The 25,727-nt window shown below is 54.1% G+C and overlaps 2 protein-coding genes and 1 long non-coding RNA gene across 6 annotated transcripts in view; 2 read left to right on the top strand and 1 right to left on the bottom strand.

Moving 5' to 3' along the window:
• SOCS7 (suppressor of cytokine signaling 7) overlaps positions 1-1,931 on the bottom strand; it is a 33,800-nt gene extending 31,869 nt beyond the window's left edge. The window contains exon 1 of one of the 4 annotated variants that reach the window (XM_069543270.1): positions 744-1,931. In XM_069543270.1, the coding sequence (XP_069399371.1) occupies positions 744-1,711 (968 nt within the window). In that variant the 5' untranslated portion in view covers positions 1,712-1,931. The remainder of the gene's footprint in view (positions 1-743) is intronic. The other 3 variants (XM_069543269.1, XM_069543271.1, XM_069543268.1) reach the window with 3 other exon arrangements.
• Positions 1,932-2,024: 93 nt separating this feature from the next.
• LOC138415131 (uncharacterized) lies at positions 2,025-5,026 on the top strand. The gene is made up of 2 exons (XR_011247128.1): positions 2,025-2,111; positions 4,391-5,026. It is a non-coding gene; the product is annotated as an uncharacterized lncRNA (long non-coding RNA).
• Positions 5,027-8,081: 3,055 nt separating this feature from the next.
• GPR179 (G protein-coupled receptor 179) lies at positions 8,082-22,845 on the top strand. Its single transcript, XM_069543266.1, has 11 exons — positions 8,082-8,875; positions 10,150-10,258; positions 11,887-11,974; positions 12,395-12,630; positions 13,416-13,484; positions 13,849-13,958; positions 14,255-14,493; positions 14,663-14,801; positions 15,415-15,520; positions 16,242-16,388; positions 17,782-22,845. Exons 1-11 carry the CDS (start codon positions 8,082-8,084, stop codon positions 22,810-22,812), a joined length of 7,068 nt encoding a protein of 2,355 aa, XP_069399367.1. The 3' UTR covers positions 22,813-22,845.
• Positions 22,846-25,727: the final 2,882 nt, after the last annotated feature.

The raw sequence follows: 25,727 nt of genomic DNA, 5'->3' as shown, positions 1-25,727 counted from the left end.
ACCCCTGGGTGGGGAAGATCTCCTGGAGGAGGAAATGGCAACCCATGCCAGTATTCTTGCCTGGAGAATTCCATGAACAGAGGAGCCTGGTGGGGGGCAAAGAGTCAGACAGGACTGAGTATGCATGCACACCATACTTAGAATTCTCATACAGGTTTGAGAACAAGGCTATTTTCTATTCTCACAGTGGTTAGCACACAGGCTTGAGATATCAAGTATGTCTAAGAAACCAATCAAGAAAACATTAAAATTTTGACTAGAGATGCCCAGTTGACTGCTGGCCTACAACTACACAAGCCTGTCACATCATTTGCATGCATGAGTGTGAAGGGGGTGCGTTGCTGGTACACAGAAAGAATAAGCAAGGTGGTCAAACTCAAACTTTCTGCCCCAAAGGCCACACCTTTCCAGCAAGCTTCCTGCCAGGGGTAATGGTAGACACATACCTTGAAACAACTTTAAAAGCTGGGCCGGGGCGGGGTGGTTTCAAATCATCGCCCAACTAGAGAAATGCTAACCAGCTGAGAAGTCGGGGTGGGGGTGGGAGGGAGTGAAGGCTGCTCCCACAAACAGCTCTGACCTATTGGGCGATATTACCACCTTTAGCCCCAAGTCTCTGCCTCCTGATGAAGGCCACATCTTAAGAACTGTCAGGATCTTTTTTTTAGCAGTAGAATAAAAGGGAAATGAAACGAGAAAAGTAAGTTTGTCAGCCAACCCCAATGCCCCCGAGCCGGTCTCACCTCCCCGCGTCCAGCTCCCGGCCCGCAGAGCCGCCCATGTCTGTCAGGCTCGCAGCTGAAGCAGCCAGCTCTCCAGGAGGCCTCTTGCCGGCCCCATCCCCACCGCCAGAGCCACCGTTGCAGCTCTTCGTGCGAAAGAGGCGACTGAGGCGGATTTTGAGGGAGCCCTTCCGAGAAAGGCCGGCGAGTGGCCGGAGGGGCCCAGGAGGAGGCGGCGGCGGGGGAGGCTGCTGCGGCTGCTCCCCTCGACTCAAGCGCCCGGGAGGGACCAAGTCCTGCATCGGGAAGGGCACCGGGGGTAACTCAGGGCCAGGGGGCTGCAGTAGAAGCCGGCCGCCCCCTCCTCCTCCGCGGCCCGGGCTGCTGAGCTCCTCTTCCGAGCAGCTGTTAGTCTCCAGGCTCTCTGCCTCCGACTCCAAGCCCTCCAGGACCAGCAGCGCGTCGCTTGTTTCCGTGGGGTCCTCCCCGGCCTGCGGGGCGGCAGCAGGCGGCTGGGGCTGCGGAGGGGGCGGCTGCGGGGGACACGGGCACGGGCAGCAACCCCCGCCGACCGTCTTGACCCCCGGCCCCGCCGGCTGCCCGAGCCCCAGAGCGGCCAACTGCGCCTCTAGTCCAGCCGCCGGGCCCCAGGTCCGCTCCAGCGCCAACCCCGGCGGCAGGGCCTTGGGGTCCAGGGCACAGCGGTGCCGGGGACACAGCAGTTCCGAGGGTCCCGGCTCCTGGGCCGCCTCCGCGTCCTCCTCCTCCGGAGGCCGACCCACGTTGCGGAACACCATCAGCTGAGGTGGCCTGGAGCCCCGCGGGCCGGGCCGCGCGAGGAAGGGTGGCGGCGCAGGGCCATGGCCCGGGGGCGGCGGCGGCGGGCCTGGCTCGGGGGCCGCCTCTCCATAGCCGAGCAGGCGGCTCAGGACGCGGTACGAAGCGGCCGCCGCCGCCGCCTCGCCATCCCGGAGCTCGGCCCCCTGCATCGGAAAGAGGGAGGGCGGGCGGCTGGGAGCCGGGCTGGGGTGGGGACTACGGGCCCCGCCGGAGCCCCGCCCGCCGCGGCCCCCGGAGCGACAGCGCTAACGGCCGCCGCGGCCTCTGCCTCATAGAGGGGGCCGGGGGCGCGCGGAGCCCAGCGCGAGCCCAGGCCGCGCGTCGCCGCCACCGAGCACCACCCCCCCAGATGGCGTCACTTCCGGGAGATGGTGGTCACGCCCCGTCCCCCAGGGCTTGCTCGCCCTGGCCTCTTCAGAGAGTGACGTTGCGCGAAGCCTGGGCAGCTATTGGTCGTGAGCTGCTTCTCGCCTGGGCTTTAGTCCTCAACCCCGACCCTGGTTTTTCACTTCCCAGGCGCTCTGGGCGAAACCACCCCTTCGGGTGAGGGTAAGATGGGATGGCCCTGGAAAGCCTGGTATCGTCCTGGGAGAGAGCCGCTGGCCTTGGGAGGACAATACCTCTGGCTCTGGTCCTACCTATGCAGCTTGGGATGTGTGACCGTGGCCGGGTCATTTGTTCATTGACTGTATCCCCGCCTTGGCATCCAGTGAATATTTATAGCATGACACATGAGAAATATGTTCTAGAACCAGGCTGTGCTGATAAATGTTGAACAGCCGACTGAAAAGGGGAATGTATGCATATAATATATACGTACATAAATTGTACTGATGCTTCCTGGTGGCTCAGAGGTTAAAGCGTCCACCTGCATCTGCCCGCAATGCGGGAGACCGGGGTTCAATTCCTCGGTCTGGAAGATCCCCTGGAGAAGGAAATGGCAACCCACTCCAGTATTCTTGCCTGGAGAATCCAATGGACAGAGGAGCCTGGTGGGCTGCACTCCACGGGGTCGCAAAGAGTCGGACACGACTGAGCGACTTCACTCACTCACTCACTCACTCAAAGGATATGTAGCACAGAATTTACAAATAATAATGTATATTTGCAAATTCTTTATAACCAATATATTCTCACAAAATACTTTCATTGATTTTTGCCAAACTCCTATATGGGTAGCCAAACTGGTTTCGGTTGAGGGGGGGAATGTAATTGCGACATGGTTATTGGTTGATGTCCTCTGTGTCAGTGTAAGAAAAAAAATGAATAAACAGAGACATCTTAAGTGTCAATTATGGGAGCAACTTCCTCGCTGATCAGAAAACAGTTTTCAAATAACTGAAAGAATGTTTCCTCAAGCTTTGTCTATCCAGAATGTAGTGGCTACAGACATAATACATTCATTTAAAATCTGAATTATTCTTCATCACTTTCTTAAATCTAGATAAAGAAACAGTAAATCAAGTCCCTTTTTGTAGTCTTTGCCAATTCTATGGTGCAAAGATTCCCACCAAGGCTGGTTTCAATCTACCATCCTGACTTTACTGAATACAGAGAAAACTGTTATGTGGTAGTTTCATATTATGTAGCAGAAACAGTAATACAAATAGCCTCAAGAGCATAGGTAAATAATAACAGTAAGGTTATTAAGAAGTGATGAGTTTGGGGAATTTATTACCTTTGTTTTTAATACATTTAATTATACGTTTATATGATTTAATTTTCAATAATTGGCTGTATTTAACAACTGGCTTACAGAATTTCTGAAATTTTAACAGTTGTCTTTCACAAGCCAGTCCCACATCACCACTACACTTCAGTTTTCTCATCTGCAAACTCAGGATAAGGATTGCTCCTTTGCTTACCTGCAAGCATGCTGTGAAGATCAAATAAAATCAAGCCTGTGTAGAGGAGGTGTGACTGGAGGCAGGGAGACCAGTTTCTGCAGTCATCCCATGAAGAGATGTTGAGGATGCAAAGGATAAGGAGGAAGGATCATCTAGCAGTATTTAGCAACTTTACTACCTGAAGGTACATTGAGGGGTAGATAGTCTAGCCATCTGCTCTGAGTTTTACAGCCAGAGAGACCTTTTAAAACTGAATATTCACCAGTAGCCTGTGATTATAACCCTCTGTGTTTTTTCGTTGTTCTTAGGCTAAAGATAGAACTCCTTAAGGAGGCCTATGGGGTCCTGTGTGATCCGACCCCTGCTTCTCTGGCCTCATCTTTCACCAAGCTCCACCCTGTTCTCTCTGCCCTGCAGTTCCAGTAGCCCTCTGGGTCAGGCTCACACACTTTATGGCCATCGCATACGTGATTCCCTTTTCTTGAAAGGCCTTTTCCCTCCATTTTTTGCTTCCTACTCATCCTTCAAGTTAAGCTTACTCCTTCCTACCTCAGGGAAATCTCCTTGCCTGGGTAATTCCTCCTCACCGAGTCCTAAGACTACTCTTTTGCTGCACTTAATTGCACAAGTGTGATTTGTCATCTGTCTGTGGAGTTATTTGATTAAAGTCTGTCTTCCCTACTAAACCTTCAGCTCCGTGAGAGCAGGGGTCTAGTTTGCATTTTGTCCATCATGGACTCTCCAGTGCCAAGGACTGCCTGGCACAGAGTAGGCCCTTGATACATGGAATGATTGTTCCATGCTTAATGAGAGACTCCTGATACAAATTGATCTCTGATTCTGCACAACAGAATTAATAAGCTCCCTTGCCTATGAAAAAAACTGAAGTTACTTGCCTAAGGTCACACAGTCCAAAAAGGTGCAGTGGAATTCAAAACCAGTTCTGATTCCAGACTATATTTTCTACCCTCTCTCCCTCAGCTCCCTCTTAGGTGTCACTTAAATTTCTGGAGAAAAGAAGAGAAATTGCTATAGGATCATAGAACACCACTCCAGTACTCTTGCCTGGAAAATCCCATGGATGGAGGAGCCTGGTAGGCTGCAGTCCATGGGATCGTGAAGAGCCGAACTCGACTGAGCAACTTCACTTTCACTTTCATGCATTGGAGAAGGAAATGGCAACCCACTCCAGTGTTCTTGCCTGGAGAATCCCAGGGACGGGGGAGCCTGGTGAGCTGCCGTCTATGCGGTCGCAGAGTCGGACACGGCTGAAGTAACTTAGCAGCAGCATAGAACACCAGAGGCCTAAGAAGATTACCCAAAGAAAACCCGGGTTATTTCTGGAAAATTCTGGCTGGGGAACAGATGACCCCATCAATGCAAGGTCTTGAAGCTCTGCAGCACCCTCTGCTGTCCAGCTAATTTCTTGGCCCCAGAGGGAAGCCGGCCATGTCTGCCCCCTGGGTTATCTCCACCAGCCGAGAACACACAGAGGCCAGGGCAAGGAATGCTGCCTTTCTCCATTTCCCTTAATATCCAGGCCTGTAGCCCAGTTCCTGGGAAAAATATTGAAAAATAAGTTCCGAGTAAAGAAAGTGTATTTTTGTGTGAGTTGGATTTGTGTGAGTGTGTGTTGGGTGGATTTTGTGTCCATAGATACCTTTTTCTTGAGGGCTATATAAGTTGTCTCTGCAGTGGTAGAACCCTAGTTTTAAAGGTTTGCAAAGAACAACACAGAATCTAAACCGGTCTTGAGTTCACTCATTCAGCAGCGGCTTCAGGAGTGCAGTGGCGAGTGAAACAGGCACAGTCTCTGCCCCTCTGGAGCTTGCTGTCTAGGTTGAGTCCTAGGCCTGCCACTTTCTGAACATATTACCAAGAGCAAATAATTAAACACCTTTGAACCTGTGTTTCATTTGTAAAAATAGGTCAATCCCCCCATGATGGGGCTGTTGTAGGGATTAAATGAAAACTTAACATGCAAATGCTACATGCGTGTGTGCTAAGTCACCTCAGTTGTGCCAGACTCTTTGCAACCCTGTGGACTAGAGCCTACCAAGCAGGTCAGTTCTTTACCACTAGCGCCACCTGGGAAACAAATGCTACAGTGCTATACAAACATTAGTTGTTACTATGAAAAACTTCTTGGAGGAAAAAACAACTATTATGTCTTTACCAAAACTGTCCTGTTGGCTCTTGGCTAACAGTAACCAGTAATACCAAGAACATGGAATGGGGCACTTGCTCACCACACCTGCCCCCTGCCATCCCTCTCTCTGTTAGCACATGGAATCAGAGAGGCAAAGGAGGGAACTATGGATGTGTGATGGTCTGACCGCAGTGACCACTTGCTGTAGGCATTATAGGGATTTTGTGGGGGGTTGTTCTCTAGCCTCCATCTTTTCCTCCACCTTTTACTTTCCCAATGAGGGTTCCAAAGCAGAATTATGTTTGTAGAGGCCACGTGTAAAGCAAGGGAAGTTTTTAGCAATCACCACCCAACCCTTCCTACCTGTACTCGGGGATCTGGGGCATCAAAGACTTCAGAAGGAGGGTGGGGCCGAGTGGGAAGGAAAGAAACTACCAGATAACACGAGCACGGGAGCCAAATCAGTGGGTGTCGGATCAGCAATGGGAAGGTGGTGGAAGAAGGATGAGAGGACAGCTGAGGTTATGTTTGATGGCTGACTTCAAGAATCCATACCCTTCTGGATCCGAGGAGGCTGCCTCAGACAGTGCTAACTCTGGGCTTTCCAGTTACTGTGTCCAACAGGGAGAGGGATGCGGTGGGTAAGAAGACTGAGAAAAGCAGGACAGGTTAGCCACGGTCTTCACGAAAAAGAAAGAAAACAGGGCTGAGGAGGACAAAATGAAGGTGAAAGAAGCAGAGAGAAAACTCTACTCTCTTACCCGACTCCACCCCCACCAGGACTCCCCCACCTCCAGGCGTTTATTGTTTGTTGTTTTGTTTCACTTTGGCCACACTGCTTGGCATGCAGGATCTTAGATGTTCCCCAACCAGGGATCGAACCTGTTTTCCTGAAGTGGAAGTACAGAATCTTAACCACTGTGATGCAGGAAAAGGAAGGCTCCCCTGGGTGGGGTAGTGGACATCTGCTCCATCACAAGCAACAGCGTGATCCTAGGGAAGTTGCTTCAGCTCTGGTCCTTGCTTTCCTCCTCTATAGTGAGACTTTCTTGAGGTCTCTAAGGATGAATAACAGGGTGATGGTACGGGGTTGATGTTTTTGGATCCAAAAGAGTGTGGATTCTTGAAGTCAGCCACAAAACAAAGCCTCAGCCTTCTTTGCCCCTCTTCCACCACCTTCCCATTGCTGATCCGACACCCACTGATTTGGCTCCCGTGCTTGTGTTATCTGGTAGTTTCTTTCCTTCCCACTAGGCCCCACCCTCCTTCTGAAGTCTTTGATGCCCCAGATCCCCGAGTACAGGTAGGAAGGGTTGGGTGGTGATTGCTAAAAACTTCCCTTGCTTTACACGTGGTCTCTACAAACAACAACAACATCTGCAAACCAGGAAGAAAGCTCTCAGGAGGGAGTCAAATTGGTCAGCACCTTGATCTTGGATTCAGTAGCCTCCAGAACTGTGAGAAATATACTCTATTGTTTAAGCCACCCAGTCTATGGTATTTTGCTATGGCAGCCCAAGCTGACTAATACGCTGATGGTATAATTTAAGGCTGAGTCTGAGCGCCTGAGAACCATGAAAGCCAGTGGTATAGTTCTCATCCAAAGAGCAGCAGGCTCAGTACTCAGGAAAAGTTGACTGCAGGTCTGAAGACAAGGGAAAAACCAATGTCCCAGGTGGGACATTGTAGGGGAGTCAGAGCTCTGGGTTTGAGTCTCAACTCAAATGGAGCAGCTAAGTGAATCTCTGAGCCTTACTGTTTGTGAAATTTTGATAAGAACATTCAGCACAGGTGGGTGTGAGGAAGATTCATTGAGAGAACACACATGGGAAAGACTGTACATTGCCACAGTCTGTACACACACCAATTATGGTTCTGTTGAGCTCTTTGGCCCACCCCTCCCTATCCCTAGTCTCAAATTCCAGTTTAGCAGCACGGTGTCAGGGTGAGGGGGGGCACAGGCAGCTAGAGCAGATTGCGGGGAGCTGCAGCTTGGCCCTTTATCATGGCCGTCGAAATTGCTGCCAGGAGGCTAAGTGGAGCAGAGGAGTGAAGAGAGGGGCACAGGCTCATCTGCGGTTGCTATGGCGCCCCATCCTGGATTTGCCCATCTCTCCTAATGGAGCAAAGGGCAGAGGGAGGGGGAAGGAGGGAGGAAGAGACAGAACTGCTGGTCCCTTGTCTCCCCTCCCTTCTGTGTCTCTCTGGAGCAGATGTACGGCGGGGAGTAGGGGGAGGGAGTCTGGATATTGGATAAGAGCGGGAGGGAAGAGTGGTGTGCCAGGATTAAGAGGGTTTGCAGTGAGGGGCCACACTGAGAGGGGAGGGAGCAGAGCCCTCATGCTGACGTCCAGAAGCCAGATGATGATGTTAGGAAAAAAAAAAAAAAACACCCGAGCAAGACAGCGTAAGCATGAGAGAGAGAGAGGAAGAGAGGAAACGAGGATACGAGGTGTGGAAACACTGCAGCCAGCAAATTCCGCAGGCAGCCTGGACCCCAGGGCCCTGCAGGCTGCCCTGAGGATGGACACTAGGACAATGGCCATGCCTTCTCCGGCGGCAGGGCTGCTAGGCTGCTGTTTCCTCTTTGGCTGGGCTCTGGGGGTTCCAAGGACCCTCCGCTCTCTGCCTGCACTGTCCTCCAAAGTCAAGCCAGGGTCTGTACCCTTTTGGGTGCCCCCAGAGGGGGCTGAGGCAGCGCTGGCTTTTCTCTACTCTGGAGATCCTCAACGGCTGTCTGGGGCTAACTGCAGTGAGCGCTATGAAGCTCCTGGGGCAGGAGCCAGACCAGGGCTCCCCCAAGTCCTATGGAGGGCAGCAGGCACTGTGACCCAGGCCGCCAATTTCCTCAACATGCTGCTACAAGCCAACGACATCCGAGAGTCCAGTGTGGAGGAGGATGTGGAATGGTACCAGGCGCTGGTCCGCAGTGTAGCCGAGGGGGACCCAAGGGCATACCGGGCTTTGCTGACTTTTAACCCTCCACCAGGGGCCAGCCACCTGCAGCTGGCCCTGCAGGCCACCCGGATTGGGGAGGAGACCATCCTTCAGGACTTGTCGGGGAGCAGGGTGCAGGAGGAGAGCTCAACTGGAACCCTGCACCCCACTGACCTGCAAAAGCGGGTGCTGACCAATGACCTAGGGAGCCTTGGCAGCCCCAAGTGGCCACAGGGGGATGGATATGTCGGGGACGTGCAGCACGTGAGACTGTCTCCTCCTTTCCTGGAATGCCAGGAGGGTCGACTGCGTCCCGGCTGGCTTATCACACTCTCAGCCACCTTCTATGGACTCAAGCCAGACCTCAGCCCGGAGGTCAGGTAAGCTGGTTTGTGCAGGATTTGATGCTATTGTGGGTCTGTGGAGGTGGCGGGAGAGTGGGGCTCCTAGCTGTGCGTAGGCTACTTGGTATGCACATGTGTGTCTGGGGGACACAGATGTGTGTATTTGCCTTCAGCTGTGTATATTTGCAGTTGACTCTAGGAATCTATGTGTTAACATATACAGGTGTGTGGACGATCGATCCATTTACATATAGGTATACACACGTGTGTGTGTGTGTACTGATGGGGGCACAGCTGGGCATAGGTCCTGGTTCCCAGATCTGAGTAATGGGTACAATGAAGAAGATAGCTGTGACAATCTGTGTACCGGCTTCTCGGAGGAGTCAGATGGGTGTCCCAGGAGTGAAACCCGCTACTCCCTAGCAATCTAGAACTGGAAAAGGAGGCTTCTGCAAGTGAAGGAAAACACCTTGGGGGAGGCTTGGAACCATGGCCCTTTCTGCCCAGAAGTTGGCTGGGTCCCAGCATCACTCCCATGGCTGTCTTCTTACATCAAGTCCTGACCCAGGAGCCTGTGATGCTCCTCAAACAATTGACCTCCTCCCTCAATCGGAGTAAAGAGCTGAGTGGGAGCCATGATGGGAAGGAGGGAGCAGGTGGATACTATACCGCTAGACATTCAACAATCGACATTGTTTTCCCAGCTCTGTGTCCCCATTCATTGTCCCCAGCAGAGTTCCTCTCCTGGCCACAGGCAGCCTGGCTTTTTGCCAGCTCTTTCCCCATTGGGCTCAGAGCTGGGGTTGAAAGCCCTGGGGCCAGGCAGCTCTTGAATCTGGGCCCCTCTGTTCCATATCTCCTTCACTGTGATCAATTCAGACCTGGTTTGGGCAGAGTGGGGCGTTGTTAATAGCTGAGCTTTGTGTGCCTGTTTGAGTGTGAGTGTGTATACATACAGTGGGGAAGTGTGAAAATCCCTTTCAGACAGATCATCAGAACCGCAGCTCTCATATGTCTTGCCTACTCCCTTTACCCATTGATAGAAATCAGGAAATGCTAGGATGTTGAAAAGCTGAGGGATGGGGGGGTGGGGCAGGGGGAGAATCTAGTGGGAGGAGGATTGTTGCTGCAGAGACAGTGAGGGTTAATAGCACTGGAGAAGTGGCATGCGTGTGCCCTGTCACCTGGCACACTACAGCCACTGTGCTAAAGTGCACAAAGCTTACATTGCACCATGATCTGAGATCCAAGGATACATGTCCACCTTGGCACCCTTCACTATACCCCTAACTGCCAATTCACTGCCCTAGGGGGCAGGTGCAGATGGACGTAGACCTTCAGAGCGTGGACATCAATCAGTGTGCCAGTGACCCAGGCTGGTACTCTAACACACACCTGTGTGATCTCAACAGCACCCAGGTAAGGATACAGAGGGTGGAGTACGGGTTTCCTACCTCCCTTCCCCTTTCCAATCATGCCATCAGGAGCAGCTGACAAAGGCACACCAGCCTCTCAGGGCTTCAGGGAAGTCCCTATTGATGAGACAGATAGAAGTGAGATACCAGGCTATTTAAAAGTGAGGACACTTACAGCCTAGCCCCATCCCCCATCTGAGACAGCCAGCTTCATTTCTTGGAATCTCAGTGTGCCTCCCTGTCTGCTCTCCCTTCTGGTACTGGGTGCTTCAGGATCCCTTCCCAGGACCACTTCCTGAGCATCTATTAATCATTCCCTTTCCTTCTCCTGAACCACATTCTCCACATCAACAGAGCTCTGGGCTCCTTCTAACCCACAAAGGATGCTCTGTTGGGTGTTTGTTGAAATAAGTGGAATTGGGATGTAGGAGGAGTGTAGGAAAAAGTTGACATGTAAGAGGAGGCTAACCAAAGAAGGAGCTTGAAGAGCTCTGGGACTGGTAAAGGTGATGGAACCTGGGCCAGGTGCTGGCAAAATCAAAGCCGTGGGTGCAGGAGAATCTGGATAATGGAAAGCAATGGTTGGTAATCTGCAAACCCACTACTGGGAAACTGGGAGGCCAGTGAACTAATCCACTCCACAGTAACACTGACTGCATGCTTGTTCCTGAGCTGAACCAAAGCCAAGGCGAGCCCTACAGCCTGCTGGGAAGTGGAGTGGGTTTGGGCATCTGCTGCTCTTCAGGGCACATGTGTCTGAAGCTATACATCCAGGGATGCATAAAGGCTCCCATTGTCCAGTGCACTTTTAAACCCAGCCACATTCATGTCTCTGGGTATGCACTTGTCTGACGGTGCAGACTGTGGAAGGAACAGAGCGTTTACCAGCAATCTGAGCAGAGGGGAAAGTTGGGCCACGATTTCAGAAGCACCTTTTAGGTGAAGTCGGGGCCTGAATATGGACTCTTCCTTTCTTTGCCCCACTGCTATCTGTTCCTGGCCACTCCCTACAGTAGATCTGACCTCATCCATGTGCTTATCTTCCCTGCCTGGCTCCGAGGTCTGCTCTGTCTCCTGCTGGGCAAACATCAGTGGGTGGAGTTGGAATAAAGAGCTGGCATTGGCATCCCACCAGCCTGGCATTAGCCTGGCATTAGGGCTGGGGAGAGCAGTCCTACACCAAAGGCAGATGGCCCTAATAGAGGAAGCTGCTCCCCCGTGGGTGCCTTTTCAACCCACCTGTGTGCCAAAGAGGGAGGCTGATGTTGACCCTTTGAAGCAGGATGTAGGCACACAGGTGTGGCTGATCTCAGAGTTCTCTCTGCTTCCACCGCCCCAGCACCTTGCTCTAGCAACAGCTGGGGATTGGGAAACGGGACCTATGAGGCTCCTGTCACAGTTAGTCTGGATAAAAGGCTAATCCATCTCCAAACTCTGTGTTTGGAGGTCTCTTTGATAAGAGAGACAATGGTGGGGTCAGGGTAGGGTCTGCAGGGAGGGAAAGCTTCCCCTGGACTGGGGCTCCCCAGCGTAGACCCAGAGGCTGTGGATAGGAGGGTAGATGGCCCTCCAACTCTTCCCGGCGGGAAAGCCCTGTATAAATAAATATCTATGGTGTTTGTTGGCCCACAGTGCGTCCCCCTGGAGAGTCAGGGCTTTGTCCTTGGCCACTACCTCTGCCGCTGCCGACCTGGCTTCTACGGGGCAAGCAACTCCTTGGGTATGTAACAATGATGAGGGACAGGCAGGTGTTTTACAGGCTGGCCTGATTGGAGGTGGGTATCTGCGGAAGAAAGGCAGCTTGGGGTGAGACACTGGGAAAGAAACTTGTGGAGCCAGGGCAGACTGTCGAGAGAAGCAGGAGACACAGGCAGGGTCTAATTTGGGGGTGTCTATGCCTTCTGAGAATGAGCCTAAAACATGGCAATTTGGTGCAAGCTGACCTCATGGTGAGTCCTAGCCTGGTATCACCTCTTCTCCTGCCTTCCCCTGCAAGTACTCATTTCCTCATTCCTTCCCCCAGGGGCCACAGACCCTAAGAGGGCAGGATAAGAACTGTGCCAACCATGAGGAGAGAAGACTGGGGTCTCAGGATGCCCCAGCCACGCCCCTCTCCCTGTACCCATCTTGTTCATTATAGGCTCAGAGGAGGGTGCTGCCCAGCCTCCTGGGCAATTTGGGTCCCCTCAAGGCAGCCCCGGGAGGCTGCTGCGCTGCCAACCATGTGCCGAGGGCTGTGCCAGCTGCCTGGATGCCACGCCGTGCCTGGCAGAGGAAGCCCCCACACTGAGGGCAGCGGTGCTGGCCTGCCAGACGTGCTGTATGCTGGTCGTCTTCCTGAGCATGCTGGTCTCCTATCGCTGCCGCCAGAGCAAGGCAAGCAAGGCCCCACACCTCTCTTTTCTGCACGTGTCCTACCCATTGTGAATCTCTAGCATCAGCGGGAGACCAAAGACTACCTAAGGCTAGAGCTTGGAAAATACAAGTTTGATCCTTAATCTAACTCACTCTGTGACATTAGGCAAGTGACCTCACCACCACAGACCTGTTTCCTCACCTGTGCAATGAAGTCACTGGACTTGATTCAAAACACTGTGTAGGCACTAGGGGAAGTGATCTGGTCCCTTGTGGAGCTCCCAGATGAGTAGAAGAAGCAATGACAACACAGTAAGACAGGGGCCAGGATGGAGGCGTCAGTTGCTGTGGCAGGTCAGAGAGGGGACCCAGTCATCCCGCCTGAGATGGTGTGGGATGACTTTCTGGAGAACATGACACTTGAGCCAAGCTTGAAGGTCAATTGACAGAGAAGGGAGTTTCTAGGCAAGGAAGCTGTCTGACCCAAAGCTTGGGGGAAAGCCTGAGATCCCTTCTAGCTCCAGCAGCCTCCAATTCCAGCCCAGGTCTGCAGCAAGGCCCAGGGTGAGATTGGGAGGGGCATGGGGCTGCAGGGGCTATGTGAAACCTTGGCCTCAGCCAAGCTTAGTACCAGTGGAGCTAAGAGCCTGTGGATGAAGAAGGCAGAGCTGAAGTTATAGGGGGAAGCCTTAGCTCAGGGCCACGGAGTGACCCCTCGAACAGACCTGAGACCCTCCTGCACTACCCTCCAGGCTCTATCCTCTCGCTGTCCTGGTTACATGCGTCTTTCTTTCCTGGGTTCACAGAGGATCCGGGCATCTGGAGTGGTACTGCTGGAAGCTATCCTTTTCGGATCCCTGCTGCTCTACTTCCCTGTGAGTTTATGGCTGGAGCCTGACCCCACCTCCTGGGATCCCCCCCAGTCCCAACCTGGCACCCTTCACACCCTAGAATCTGTCCTCTGTATCCTGTGGGGGGATTCGGAGACCTGAAAATCCCCCTGCTCATACCTACAGGTGACAGGCTGGCCTAGTGAGGCTTAAAAGAGCTCTATGACCTGTTGCGTAACTTAGGAGAAGTTATCTAACCTCTCTGATAACAAAGCTGCTCCTCTGCAGAATGGAGGTGATGATGTCTCTGTGAGGAAGCTGTTAGAAGGATCAGCAAGCTGCTTAGCGTAGGCCTGGCACCCAGTGCAAATGCAATGGAGAGTGATTGTTTTTACCCCCTCCCCACCAGGTCTTCATACTGTACTTCAAGCCCAGTGTCTTTCGCTGCATCGCCCTCCGCTGGGTCCGGCTGCTGGGCTTTGCCATTGTCTACGGCACCATTATACTCAAGCTTTATAGGTAGGGTCTGGGTAGGGCCTTGTTCTCACGCGGCTCCCTCCAGGCCCCCCCCAACTCATTTATGGGATGGAGTTCTTCACTGCCAGACCCCCTACCCACTCTACTCCCCTGGGCCCCCAAGGCCTGCTCCTGTCCCTGTAGCCCTCCCCACCATCTAACTTGTTTTGGGGGGGCAGTAAGAGGAGGCAGTGACCCATGGAAGGGATGGGAGAACAGGGATGTGTAGAGGGGAGGGAAGCAATGGCCAGAGGTGTCCCCCCTCCCTGCATCTACCAGCCACGCCCTGACCCTTGTAGAGTGCTCCAGCTCTTTCTGTCTCGAACGGCCCAGCGGGGCCCCCACCTGAGCAGCGGGCGGCTGCTGCGGCGTCTGGGGCTGCTCCTGCTGCTGGTGCTGGGCTTCCTGGCTGTATGGACGGCAGGGGTCCTGGAGCCAGGCATTCAGCACACGTCACTGGTAACACGAGGCCACACACACACGGGACTCCACTTCTACCTCTGCCACCACGACCGCTGGGACTACATCATGGTGGTGGGTGAGTTACTCCCATAGAGTCCAGCCTCACTCTGATCCCCCGCCCTGTACCTCCAAGGGTTCTTCCGCCTGGACCTGGACCAGGCTCCCCCCAGAACCCCCTACAGAGGAAGGGGTGGTGTGACTGCTGAGGTGGTACCTGGCTCTGTCCCTCCCTCCCTTCCCTACAGCTGAGATGCTGCTCCTGTGCTGGGGCAGCTTCCTCTGCTACGCCACCCGGGCTGTCCCCTCAGCCTTCCACGAGCCACGATACATGGGCATCGCCCTGCACAACGAGCTGCTGCTTTCTGCCGCCTTCCACGCAGCCAGGTGAGGACAGGCCCTCCTACCCACCACACCTTCCACCCTAACACCATTCCTCACCTCTCCCAGGTGAGGGTACCCCCATCCCACAACCCTGCTGGCAACGCCTGCTACACCGCAGCAAGGTGATGAGGGTCCTCACATAGAGTTCTCTCCCTGCCCTACAGACATGCTTCCTGTACCCTATGTCTAACCCAACATCCTAAGTGCTCTCGCATTCCATCCTCCACTGCTCTCCTCCCTACACGGGCTCCATTCTCCCTGCCTTCTTCCCCTCACACCTCAGCCGTCTCAGCAGCAGACCTGCTATGCGTGTCCACAAGGACCTGGCCCTGTGGTGAAGGCAGAACCAACCCACGGGGCGGTTCATAACAGTGCTATAAGCAGCCAGAGAGGGCAAGCTGGAGTAGTCTGGGAAGGCTTCTTGGAAGTGGGGATTATCGTGAGCCCTGAGGTGGGAGGGCAGGAAGAAGGAAGAGTGCCCTCCTCACTCCACTGAGCACCTGCAGGAGGTCAGGGCTGGGGTTAGGGGGAGAGCCACTGGGACAGGTGAGAGGGAAGAGGCCGCTCCCACCTGCAGCTAACCATCACCCCACCGCCACCACCACCTCGCCCCCAGGTTTGTGCTGGTTCCCTCCCTGCACCCGGACTGGACGCTCCTCCTCTTCTTCTTTCACACCCACAGCACAGTCACCGCCACATTGGCTCTGATCTTCATCCCTAAGGTGAGGTCTTCTCTGGCCTCGAAGTGAGGTGACCCTGGCCCTTTGGCCAGGGGCACTGTGGACCAGCTATGTCCACAGTGCCCTCTCCAGGTCAGGGTGAGAATGACACCTGGGCCCAGAGGGAATTGGAGCCCACTTAGGAGTTGGCTAAGGGCTTCCCTGGTGGCTCAGATGGTAAAGAATCCCCCTGCAATGCGGGAACCCAGGTTTGATCTCTGGGTGGGGAAGATCCCCTGGAGAAGGGAATGGCAATCCCCTCCAGTGTTCTTGCCTGGAGGATCCCATGGACAGAGGAGCCTAGCAGGCTACAGTCCTTGGGATTGCAAAGAATTGGACAAGACTGAAGCGACTTAGCACGCATATAGGAGGTGGGGAACAATGCTCTGTCTCCAATCCCTGGGCAAGGGAAATAAGAGCTAGAGCTGAAGGGGGTCCTCGTAACACAATTGGAAGGTTGGCAGACACTGAAAATCAACTCGGAAGCAGTTACAGAAGATAGGCGAGGGGGCTGAAGGATGTGGCTAGGAACTGTGGGCACAGGGTATTAGACACCCCTGGTCTCTAAGTTAGAGAAAATCAGGAAGGATGAGATGGGACAATACTCTTTGGACCTCCAGAATCCCAAATCAGAGAAGGGGTTGAGGATTTATGGAGCAAACACGTATGCCACAGGGTAGGGAGCCAACATGAGTCTTTTCCTGATCGTGCCCACCCTGGCCAGTTCCGGAAGCCGGGGGCTCCTCCCCGAGAGGAGATCTTGGATGAGGTGTACGAGGACGAGCTGGACCTGCAGCGCTCAGGCTCCCACCTCAACAGCAGCATCGCCTCAGCCTGGAGTGAGCGCAGCCTGGACCCTGGAGACATTCGGGTAGGCGCTGGCCTCCTGACTTCCTCTTGATGCTACTTAGGGCCTGGACAGCGAGCAGTGATGCCCTGCCACTTGGGCTGTGTGCCACTGCAGGTCCCCTGTCCTCCCCCTAGCTTTTCCTCTGAGACTAGCCTCCCTTTCTTCTCCACCATTGTCCCAAGCTGCTTCTCCTGCTTCTACACAAAGGAGACCACACATGTGAAGAGATGCCCCCAAATACCGAAACTCACATCCTGAGGCCCACTTGGCAAGGTAGAGGCAGAACCATGAGTGGAGCTCAAATCACCTGTGTCCTCCGCTCAACAGGGCCACCTTAAGGGGCAGACTAAGAAGCCCCTCAGCCCCCAGCACACCCGGCAGCTAGTGCTCCTAGGGCCCTTAGGGTTGGGCAATTCAGCCAATGGCCAGCAAGGATTTCCATACCAGGGTCCTCTTTCCCTGGACTCAGCAGTGTTAGAGAAAGGAAGTGCTTCCTGAGTCTTCCATCAGGAGAACATCCTTACCTTATTTTTCTGCTTAAGAATATCGTAATGGTGATAGCAACCCTGATGAGAGGCTCCCAGAGTAGGAAATCAAGAGACTGGCAGTAAAGCCCATTGTTTTGTAGAATCTACAGTGGGAACAGTCCCAGGAAGCCACTGGGTCCATCCCTCCACCTTCCCTGAAGCCCCCTCCACATCTGACTTGTTTACATCCCCCAATTCCTTCCTTCCTTGTCTCAACTGCCTCCGTGTCCTCCTCACCCTCTGAGTTCTGCCTGTGTCCTGCCTCCTGGGGATAGGTTGAACTGAGACCCCAATCTATCAGGTAGGCCTAAGTGGAGGCAGGTGGCTATTGCCGCGTGGGTGCCATCCTTGACCCTCCAGCTTGGGGGTCAGCAGTGGGTGTGTTCTCCCTATGCTCACTGTGGGGAGAGCGCCAAAGTAGAAACAGCTTTCAAAGCCCCATCCTGTCACTTTCCGTTTTCACACCCACTGCTCGCACCACTTCTCCTAAGGCAGTCAACACTAGGCAGTCAGATTTCCTTCCTTTATTGAAGTAGAGGCTCAGAGAGGGCAAGAAAATAGCCTTGAGGCATACGATAGGCCAGCAGCCTCAAACCCAGGTTTCCTGGGCGCCAAGCTGGGACCGCCCACCAGACCACAGCGCCGGGCAGAAGGCAGGGCCCTGCGTCCTCAGGGTTGAGTGGGCCGGGCTCAGAACTAGGTTGGTGTTGGCCCTGCAGAAACGGAGAGGTGAATTTTCTAAGTGTTTTAAAAGCCAGGAAGGGACACGGCTTGGTGGGAAAGCGTTCCCCCAGAAAAAAGGGTCTTAGCACCAGCTGAGGGGCAGAGCAGCCCGGCCAGGGGATGGAGAGGATGGTCCTCATGCCGGCTCGCTCTCCGGCCCCCAGGACGAGCTGAAGAAGCTCTACGCCCAGCTCGAGGTTCACAAGACCAAGGAAATGGCCGCGAACAACCCCCACCTGCCCAAGAAGCGGGCCAGCTGGCGCCAGGGCCTGGGCCGCTCCTTCATGAGGTACCTGGCCGAGTTCCCCGAGGCGCTGGCCCGCCAGCACTCCCGGGACTCGGGCTCCGCGGGCCGCGGCAGCCTGCCCGGCTCCTCCCGCCGCCGGCTGCTCAGCGCCAGCCTCCGGGAGCCCGCCGCGCCGCCCGGCCTGCGGAAGTCCCGCAGCGCCTGCGAGCAGGACTGTGACGCTCACGGGGACCACAGCCCGCCTCTGGTCGACTCGCTGCTGCGGAGGAAGCTGGCCCGCAAGGGGCCGCGATCCGACAGCCGCGAGTCTGGCGAGTCGGCGGCCGGGCCCCCCGCGCTGGGCTTCAGGTCGGCCAGCGCCCACAACCTGACGGTGTGCGAGCGGCTGCCCCGCGCCCGGCCCGCCTCGCTGCACAAGTCGCTGAGCGTCGTGGCCGGCTCCAGGGAAAAGGCCCTGCTCGTGGCCAGCCAGGCCTACCTGGAGGAGACCTACCGGCAGGCAAAGGAGCGGGAGGAGAGAAGGAAGGCAGAGGCCGCCTTGGCCAGCCCGGCGCGGAGGCCCTCGGCCCGGAGGCTGGAGCGAATTCGAGCGGCCCCCGTGTCGGCCCCACCTTCCCCGGCCAAGAGCCGCAGCGTGGACAGCTCCCACATCTCCGGACGGCTGCAGGAGGCCGCCAGCAGGGTGCCGCACGCGCCCATCCGGCACCAGATCTCCACACCCATCATGGGCACGTCCGGGCCGGGCCTGGGGGAGCCGGGGATGCTATCTCCCACCTCCACTTTGGCCCCAGCTCTGATGCCAGCTCCTGCCCCTGCCCTGGCACCCATCCCAGTATCCCCACAAAGCCCCAACCTACTTACCTACATCTGCCCCTGGGAGAATGCAGAACTGCCAGTGAAGAAACAAAATGTGGCTCAGGAAGGCCCCTCGGGGCCAGAGCAAGGCAACCCGTCTCATGTCCCAGCTCGGGCCCGTCTCTGGAGGGCCCTCTCTGTGGCGGTAGAGAAGAGGGGCCCTGGGGAGAATGGGATGGACACAGAGGATGGGCATCTCCAGGGGGAAACTGAGGAGGATGAGGACAGGCCCAAGGTCTTCTCTAAATCCCACAGCCTCAAGACCCCTGTCCAGCAGGGTTCCATGCGCAGCCTGGGCCTGGCTATCAAAGCTCTGACCCGTTCTCGGAGCACACACAGAGAGAAGGAAAGCGGGGAAGGGAGTCCTAAGAAGGAGGAGAAGGGCCGAGCTTCTGGAGAGGGTGTGGGGGCATGCCCCAGATCTCCCAGGCTAGGCCGGCCTAAGGGGGTGAGTAAGCAGGCAGCACTTGCCCCCTGTGATGACGAAGAGTCCCTCCAGAACCAACAGAACGCTCACACCAGCAGGATGCTCCAAGTCTGTCACCGGAACGGCAGCAGGGAACAAGAAGACAGAGGCAGGAGGACTTCCCAGTGTCTAGGGGAGGGGAAGGTTGAGGGAGCAGGTAAAACAGGCCCTGCCACACTGAGGCAACTCAGGCAGGGCACAGCTGGGGACAAAAATGCTAAGCAAGTAAAAGAAGCTCCTGTGGGGTGGCGGGAACTACCCAAAGCTGGCCTCCAGCCCCTGGGCAGTGCTGACCACAGGGTGACAGAAGTATGCCCCTGGGAAGTCACCGAATCAGAACTGGGTCAGCCTGAAGGTAGCAACAAAGCTGAAATCTGCCCCTGGGAGGTGGGCGGAGCCCCTGAGAAGGAGGCCCTAAGGCAATATCTAGATGCCTCCCAAGGTGAGAAGGAGAAAGCCTCAGAAAAATCAGAGCCCAAAGATGTGGTGGTTGTGGCTCGGAAAAAGCCAGAGAGGTTGGTCAGGGGTCAGGAGGCAGTTTGTCCTTGGGAGAGTGCCGATCCTGGGGGTCTGTCTCCTGGGTCAGCCCCTCAGGACTCGGACAGAGCCAGGGGCAGGTCTGAGGCAGTGGGCAGTGTGGAGCCTAGAGAGGTGGAGATGCATCGGTGGGAAGCCGCTGGCCCAGGAGCTTGTACATCTGACATCACCACGGCAGAGATGTGTCCCTGGGAGGCAAGTGAAGGAGGAGAGACAGGGAAACCATCCCAGGAGGGAGGAAAGGAACTCCCCCAGGAAAAGCAGAAAAACCCCAAGAAAACAATCATCTGGAAGGAACAGAAACTGGGTGAAGGCTTGGAGTCTCTTTGTCAGTGGGAAAGGACAGATTTCCGGGGCCCCTCTGTGGTTTCTACTCAGGCTCCAGGAACCCCCGGTTGCTCGGGGAGTTTGGGCAGTAGCATCACTGAAATCTGTCCATGGGAGGCGGGAGATACTCCTGCCATCGGCAAGGCAGAGATCTGTCCCTGGGAGCTGGGTGATGAGGTAGTGGGGAAGGAAATGCTGAGTCAGGGGCCAGGTGGTGAACCTCCCCAGGAAAAGTGGGAAACCTCCAGAACAGGGAGCTTTGGAGAGACGGGGGGATGGACTGGGAAAGCAGTGCAGAAACTTAGCCAACAACAGGAGTCAGTGTGTCCATGGGAAAGCACAGCTGCTGGGCACTCTGGCCCACATCTAGACAATTCCTTATCCAAAGCTGATGGACAACTCCTCAGCAATAAAGGAAGTAGAGCAGCGCAGGTCTGCCCACCAGATCTCAGGTCAGAGGGAAAGGGAGCAACACCTGCCAAGGCAGAAGTCTGTCCCTGGGAGGTGAATGAGAGAACGACAGAGGACTGGACATCAGGGCAGGCAACAAAAGGAAGAGAATCTCAAAAGGACAAGGAGAAGATGCTTGAAACATCAGGCATCACAGCTAGCCCAACTTGGGCAAAGCCTGAGGGACAGATGCCAACGCAGGAAGCATTCTGTCCCTGGGAGAGTGTGGACCCTGGCAGCTTCACCCCACAGCCTGGTTTTCAAGACACAGGTAGACCCAACGCCAGTTTCCAGGTGTCTGGCAGTGTGGAAAGCAAGACTGCTGAGATTTGTCCCTGGGACGTGGAGGAAACCCTGCCTGCTGAGAAGGCAGAGGTCTGTCCCTGGGAGGTGAGTGCTGGAGCTGGGGAGAGAAGGCCTTTGGGAATGGAGGCCATTAGGCAATTTTCAAGCAAAACGAGGAAGCCTTCTGCAGATTCTGGACCTAGCGAGAGAGCTGTTGCTACTCCAGAGAGGCAGGTCCAGGAGCGGGAACGGGCTTGCCCCTGGGAGAGCATGGATCCAGGGGGCTCCTCTTGGCATTCAGACACTCTGGGCACTGACAAGCCAAAACCTGGGCTCCAGGAGCTGGACCGTGCAGGGTGCAGACCAGTGGAGGTGTGTCCCTGGGAAGTGGAAGGAGCACCTACTAGTGAAAAAGTCAAGGTCTGTCCCTGGGAGGTGGATGAAGGAGCCCCTGGGAAGGAATTAGAACAAGAGATGAGAACTGATTCAGTGGGGCAGAGGGAGAAAATGCTAGAAAAGGGGAGACTCCCCTCCCTGGGAGAAGACAGATCGAAATGGGAAACACAACTGAGTCCAGAGCAGGAAGCTGTGTGTCCCTGGGAGAAGGACTTGAGGGCACCCTCTGCTCAGGCCCCTGAGGTCTCAGACGTGTCCAGCAGAGGGGTAGAGGAGCCCTCCCTGGAAATGAGTGATGAGGCAGCAGAGAAAGGGGGCCTGACACAAGACCCAAAAATGGACTCCTCCCCAGAACACGTAGCCCCAGAAAAAGCAGAAGTCACTGCTGAAGATCAGGAAAAAGCGAGCAGTGAACTGCAACCCGTCCATCTACAGGAGAGCACGGCCCCCAGGGACTCCTCCTCCCACCCACATAGTCAGTGCCCTGTCCAACCTAAAGCTGGCTCTCAGACACTGCCCAGCGCTGGGGACAGGCTCGCTGAGGTCTGCCCGTGGGACACTTCCGCCACGGACGCTCCCAAGCCTGACAGCGGCGCCAAAGCTGAGACCTGTCCCTGGGAATTGACCGAAAGAACCCCTGAGGAAGGGGTGTCAAGACAGGATGGAGATGAGGAAACTCAAGAGGAGAAGGGGAGAGCCCCAGAAAAACCAGAGTACAAAGCTGTGGCCCTTCAGGAAAAGCCTGAGAGGGCAGATGGAAAGCAGGAACCAGCCCCACAAGCTTCTGACAGTAGCAAAGAAAGTCCCAAGGCAGCAGGCAGTGTGGGGGCTAGGGTAGCGGAAGTGTGTCCACGGGAAGCGCAAGAAGCTCCCCCTGATAAGAAAACAGAAATCTGCCCTTGGGAGGTGAGCCAAGAAACAGCAGAGAAAGGGGGATGTGAACAAGAGGTGGACAGAGAATCTCAAGGGCAAGGAGAAATGTTCCTGCAAAAGGCAGAATCTGGAGGGACTGAAGAACACTCTTCAGAAGAAGTAAAAGTCAGCGGAGAGATGGAGTCAATCTGCCCTTGGGAAGGCACAAGTTCAGAAGGGCTCTCTCCGCAGCCAGATGCTCCAGCCATGGACCAACCCAAGGTCAGTCCCCATGGAGCAAGCAGTATGGGGAACCAGGTGGCGGAGCTGTGTCAATGGGAAGTCACAGATCCCGAAGGAAATAAAGTAACAGGTACCATGGCAGACATCGACACATGTCTCTGGGAGGGAACTGGAGCCCCATCTGAGGAATCTGGTCTCCTGGCTTTAACAGCAACTCAGAAGCAAATGCTCTGCCCCACAGCCCCTGAGAACCCACCATGCCTTTTAGTCCAGAGACCTTCGGGTAGCTTCCTTCCAGACAGCAAAAGCCCCCGCCCCAAAGTGAACAAGCCAACCAGTACCTTTACTCTGGAGGGTGTCAGAGAACTCCAAGTCCCTTCAGAACCTGGGCCGAGGACCAGCTTAGCCCCAGACCCAACCCTCCAAGAAGCTGAGACTCAGAAGTCTTCCTCCTTAACTGAAGACCAAGAAGTAGCTTCTGAAGCTCAACTTGAAGAACTCACCCCTCCAACTGTCTATCCTTGGGACTGGGAGTAACAACTGCATCCGTGAGGTCATACACTGGGTGGCTAGCTTTCAGAACAGTCAAGGTTCTTTCCAGGTTCTAGGTGTTTCCAAAAAACTGAATCAAACAAACTTGGCCACTTCTCCTCTCCAAGAAGGCCAGAAGTCGACTTATTCCAAAGACAAACTGTACAAGAAGGGTGCAACTCAGATTCCAAAAGGAAGTACCATCCTCTCTTTACTTCCAATTCTTCTTCCTGCTCCAGAGGACAAGAGCCAGACCTTCTGCTTCTAATTAATCCTCCCATCCAGCCAGAGTACTCAACACAAGCCACCTATGACATCACTTGTAAAGCTGTTAATGACAAAAGGGAGTCAGCTGTACTCGGGCAACACTTCCACAAAGGTAGACCCATTCTTCTCTGAAGTCTCCCAAGAATATTTTTTGAGAAGAAACTAAACCACTCAAGGCATTGGCAATATAGGGGCTGAAGATTATAAAAGGTCACCACAGGAAGTTTAGAAGCTACTTAATTCAAGTTCAAAGGCAAATCAGGAGGAAAACTGAAATGGCTCAAAAGAGGTCCCTGTAATGCCTTAAAGATCTTGTCATTTTGACTTTGGATCTCCAGTTTCTGCTTATTGATCCTCTTACCTGCCCTGCTTGACTGCTGAAGTAGAGTCAATCAAGCGCATTTACGTCCATATCAACACCTGGCATCCAAAGCAACGTTAAGAGACAGGGAGCATAAAGGGAAAGCCAACGGCTCCAGGTCCTGCCCACGCAGGCCGAGGGAGAGTTCTCCTTTCCAGACACTGTCTCACAGTTGAAAAAGCATACCTTTTGCTAGCCTTCTTAGATGGGCTTCCCTTCTTCCTGCCCCAACTTTTGACAGTCTGCAGAGTTTACCCCTCTGCCTCATTCTCCTAGCCTTTCAGTACTGTCATCAAAGAGACTCCTCTCTGTTGTCAAATGCAACGGGAGCCTGGGAAATTTCTGCTTCTGAGACAAGAACCACTCCAGCTCACCTGCTCAGTAACAAGAGGCCCACATCAGTCTCTTTCCCAAGAAGCCTGAGCAAGAAAGGAGGTCCTGTTTACAGCCAGCACTGTAATTGCCCTCAGAAAGAGTAGTGGTGGGGGCAGGTTAGAGCCCAACGGCCACGGAAAGGGCATCCTTAAGTACAAAGCCTCCTTTCTTAGGGAGCTCTTTCTTGTTCTATTCTTTCAAGCCAATTCAGGCTACTCTTACTCAAGCGGTCCTAGATAACAAGGGTGCTGGAAATAGGTGATACTACCAAAGGGAAATAAAGGAGAAAAACACTGGTCACAGACGTCCCAGATCTGGCAGAGGTGAGGGGTGGAAATAGGCAGACTAAACACGGCAGAGCTGGGCAGGGACCCACCTTCTAACTGGACAGATACTGATGCCATTCACAAGGAGGAAAAAAGACAAAAGGCGGCAACCAAATACCCAATGGGGAAAAAAGTCTGCATGTAAATAAAATATTCTAGGCAGCTACAGGACTTCACAGAAAGTAGCAAAAGTGCTCCATTTCCAGAAAGGAGGAGAAAGCATGGAATAACTCACTTGCAGAGACCAGACATCCTTGTTCCCTATCTAAGCTCTCCCTCTTACCTAGGAGCCCTTCCCCAGGCTTCCAGGGCAGTAATTAAAGTGTGTTCTTGCTCTGGGCTGAATTCTCAGCCTCACAGCTTCTGTGTGTGTGTGTGTACTCAGTTGTATCCGACTCTTCATGACCCCATGAACTGTAGTACACCAGGTCCTCTGTCCATGGTATTTTCCAGGCAAGAATACTGGAGTGGGTTTCCATTTCCTACTCGAGAATCTTCCCAACCCAGGGATCAAACCCGCATCTCTTGTGTCTCCTGCACTGGCAAGAATTCTTTTCCCTTGAGCCACTTGGGAAGCCCTCATAGCTTCAGAACCAATGCAAATTCTGCACCTCAGAACAATCCCACTGAGAATGGACTAGCTGGGAACAGAAAAGTCGTCCCTGTAATCACGGCTGTGAAATAAGCCATGGGGAAAAAATAAAGAATGCTTTCTTGACTGACCATTGTAGTTGTTTCTAGCTTGTTATGGTAAATTTATTTTTTCAACATTTCTAAACATTAATAGTAGACACGTAAGGAAAAGACAGTGCCTGCTCTAAAGTCCAAGGTAGCCACACTGCAGCCTTAGAGACTATGGGGCGGTCTGGCTAATCCTCAGCCAGTGTGCAGCTACATGGCTAGCACTGCAGATGGTCTCTGCCCAGCCCTATGAGCCAATCCTGTACATCTGGGCCATCCGCTCAGCTGGATTTGACCCCAAAGGGAAATGAAAACTGCACTTATCCTCTGGCTCCCTGGTGGCAGCTATTGCTTAGCTGCTGTTTAGGATTATCTATAGACCCCTGAGACAGATCTAGGGAAGTGGGGGTGAAATAGCTTATTTGAAAGCTTTATATATTTTCATAGAAATCAAAATGCTGTTTGGTCATTAAGTGTGCTTTCTCTGCTCCCTGTCCCACCCAGGATTGCCTCCCCCTTACTCCACACCCTCCCAGCTGTGGACCCTACTGAAAGCACTTCCCTTCTCATTTTGCCTTAATCCAGGGACCAGGCAAATAGGATATGACCAAACCTCATTTGGGCAGCAATGCTGGAGACTGATGTACACTTTTAAGCCAAAAGGGTTGAGACTAAGTAGCATGATGAGAGTGGCTGCTTTGGATTAACCCACTGGTGCTGCCTCTCCCCTAAGCATACACATCTCGTTTCTGTGGTCTGCACTTTTGGCAGCTGTTATTAAAACCTTAGTTCTTCCCCAGTGAGGCCTGGTCTGTTTGCTGCTTTGCTGAGATGGTAGCTTTACAGACAGTCATCAGGTTACTCTCAACCTGATTCATTTCTTTGGACTCTACTCTCAAGATAAGGTCAGA

Source organism: Ovis canadensis, chromosome 11, assembly GCF_042477335.2.
Source record: "Ovis canadensis isolate MfBH-ARS-UI-01 breed Bighorn chromosome 11, ARS-UI_OviCan_v2, whole genome shotgun sequence".
NCBI classification, from domain to species: domain Eukaryota; kingdom Metazoa; phylum Chordata; class Mammalia; order Artiodactyla; family Bovidae; genus Ovis; species Ovis canadensis.
This window is presented reverse-complemented; position numbering and strand designations above follow the sequence as displayed.

Excerpts from the sequence above, each read along its gene's own strand:
- GPR179 (XM_069543266.1), top strand. The coding sequence starts at position 8,082 with ATGGACACTAGGACAATGGCCATGCCTTCTCCGGCGGCAGGGCTGCTA. Across the intron at positions 8,876-10,149 it reads GACCTCAGCCCGGAGGTCAG|GGGGCAGGTGCAGATGGACG; the intron begins GTAAGCTGGTTT and ends TCACTGCCCTAG. Across the intron at positions 15,521-16,241 it reads CTCTGATCTTCATCCCTAAG|TTCCGGAAGCCGGGGGCTCC; the intron begins GTGAGGTCTTCT and ends CACCCTGGCCAG.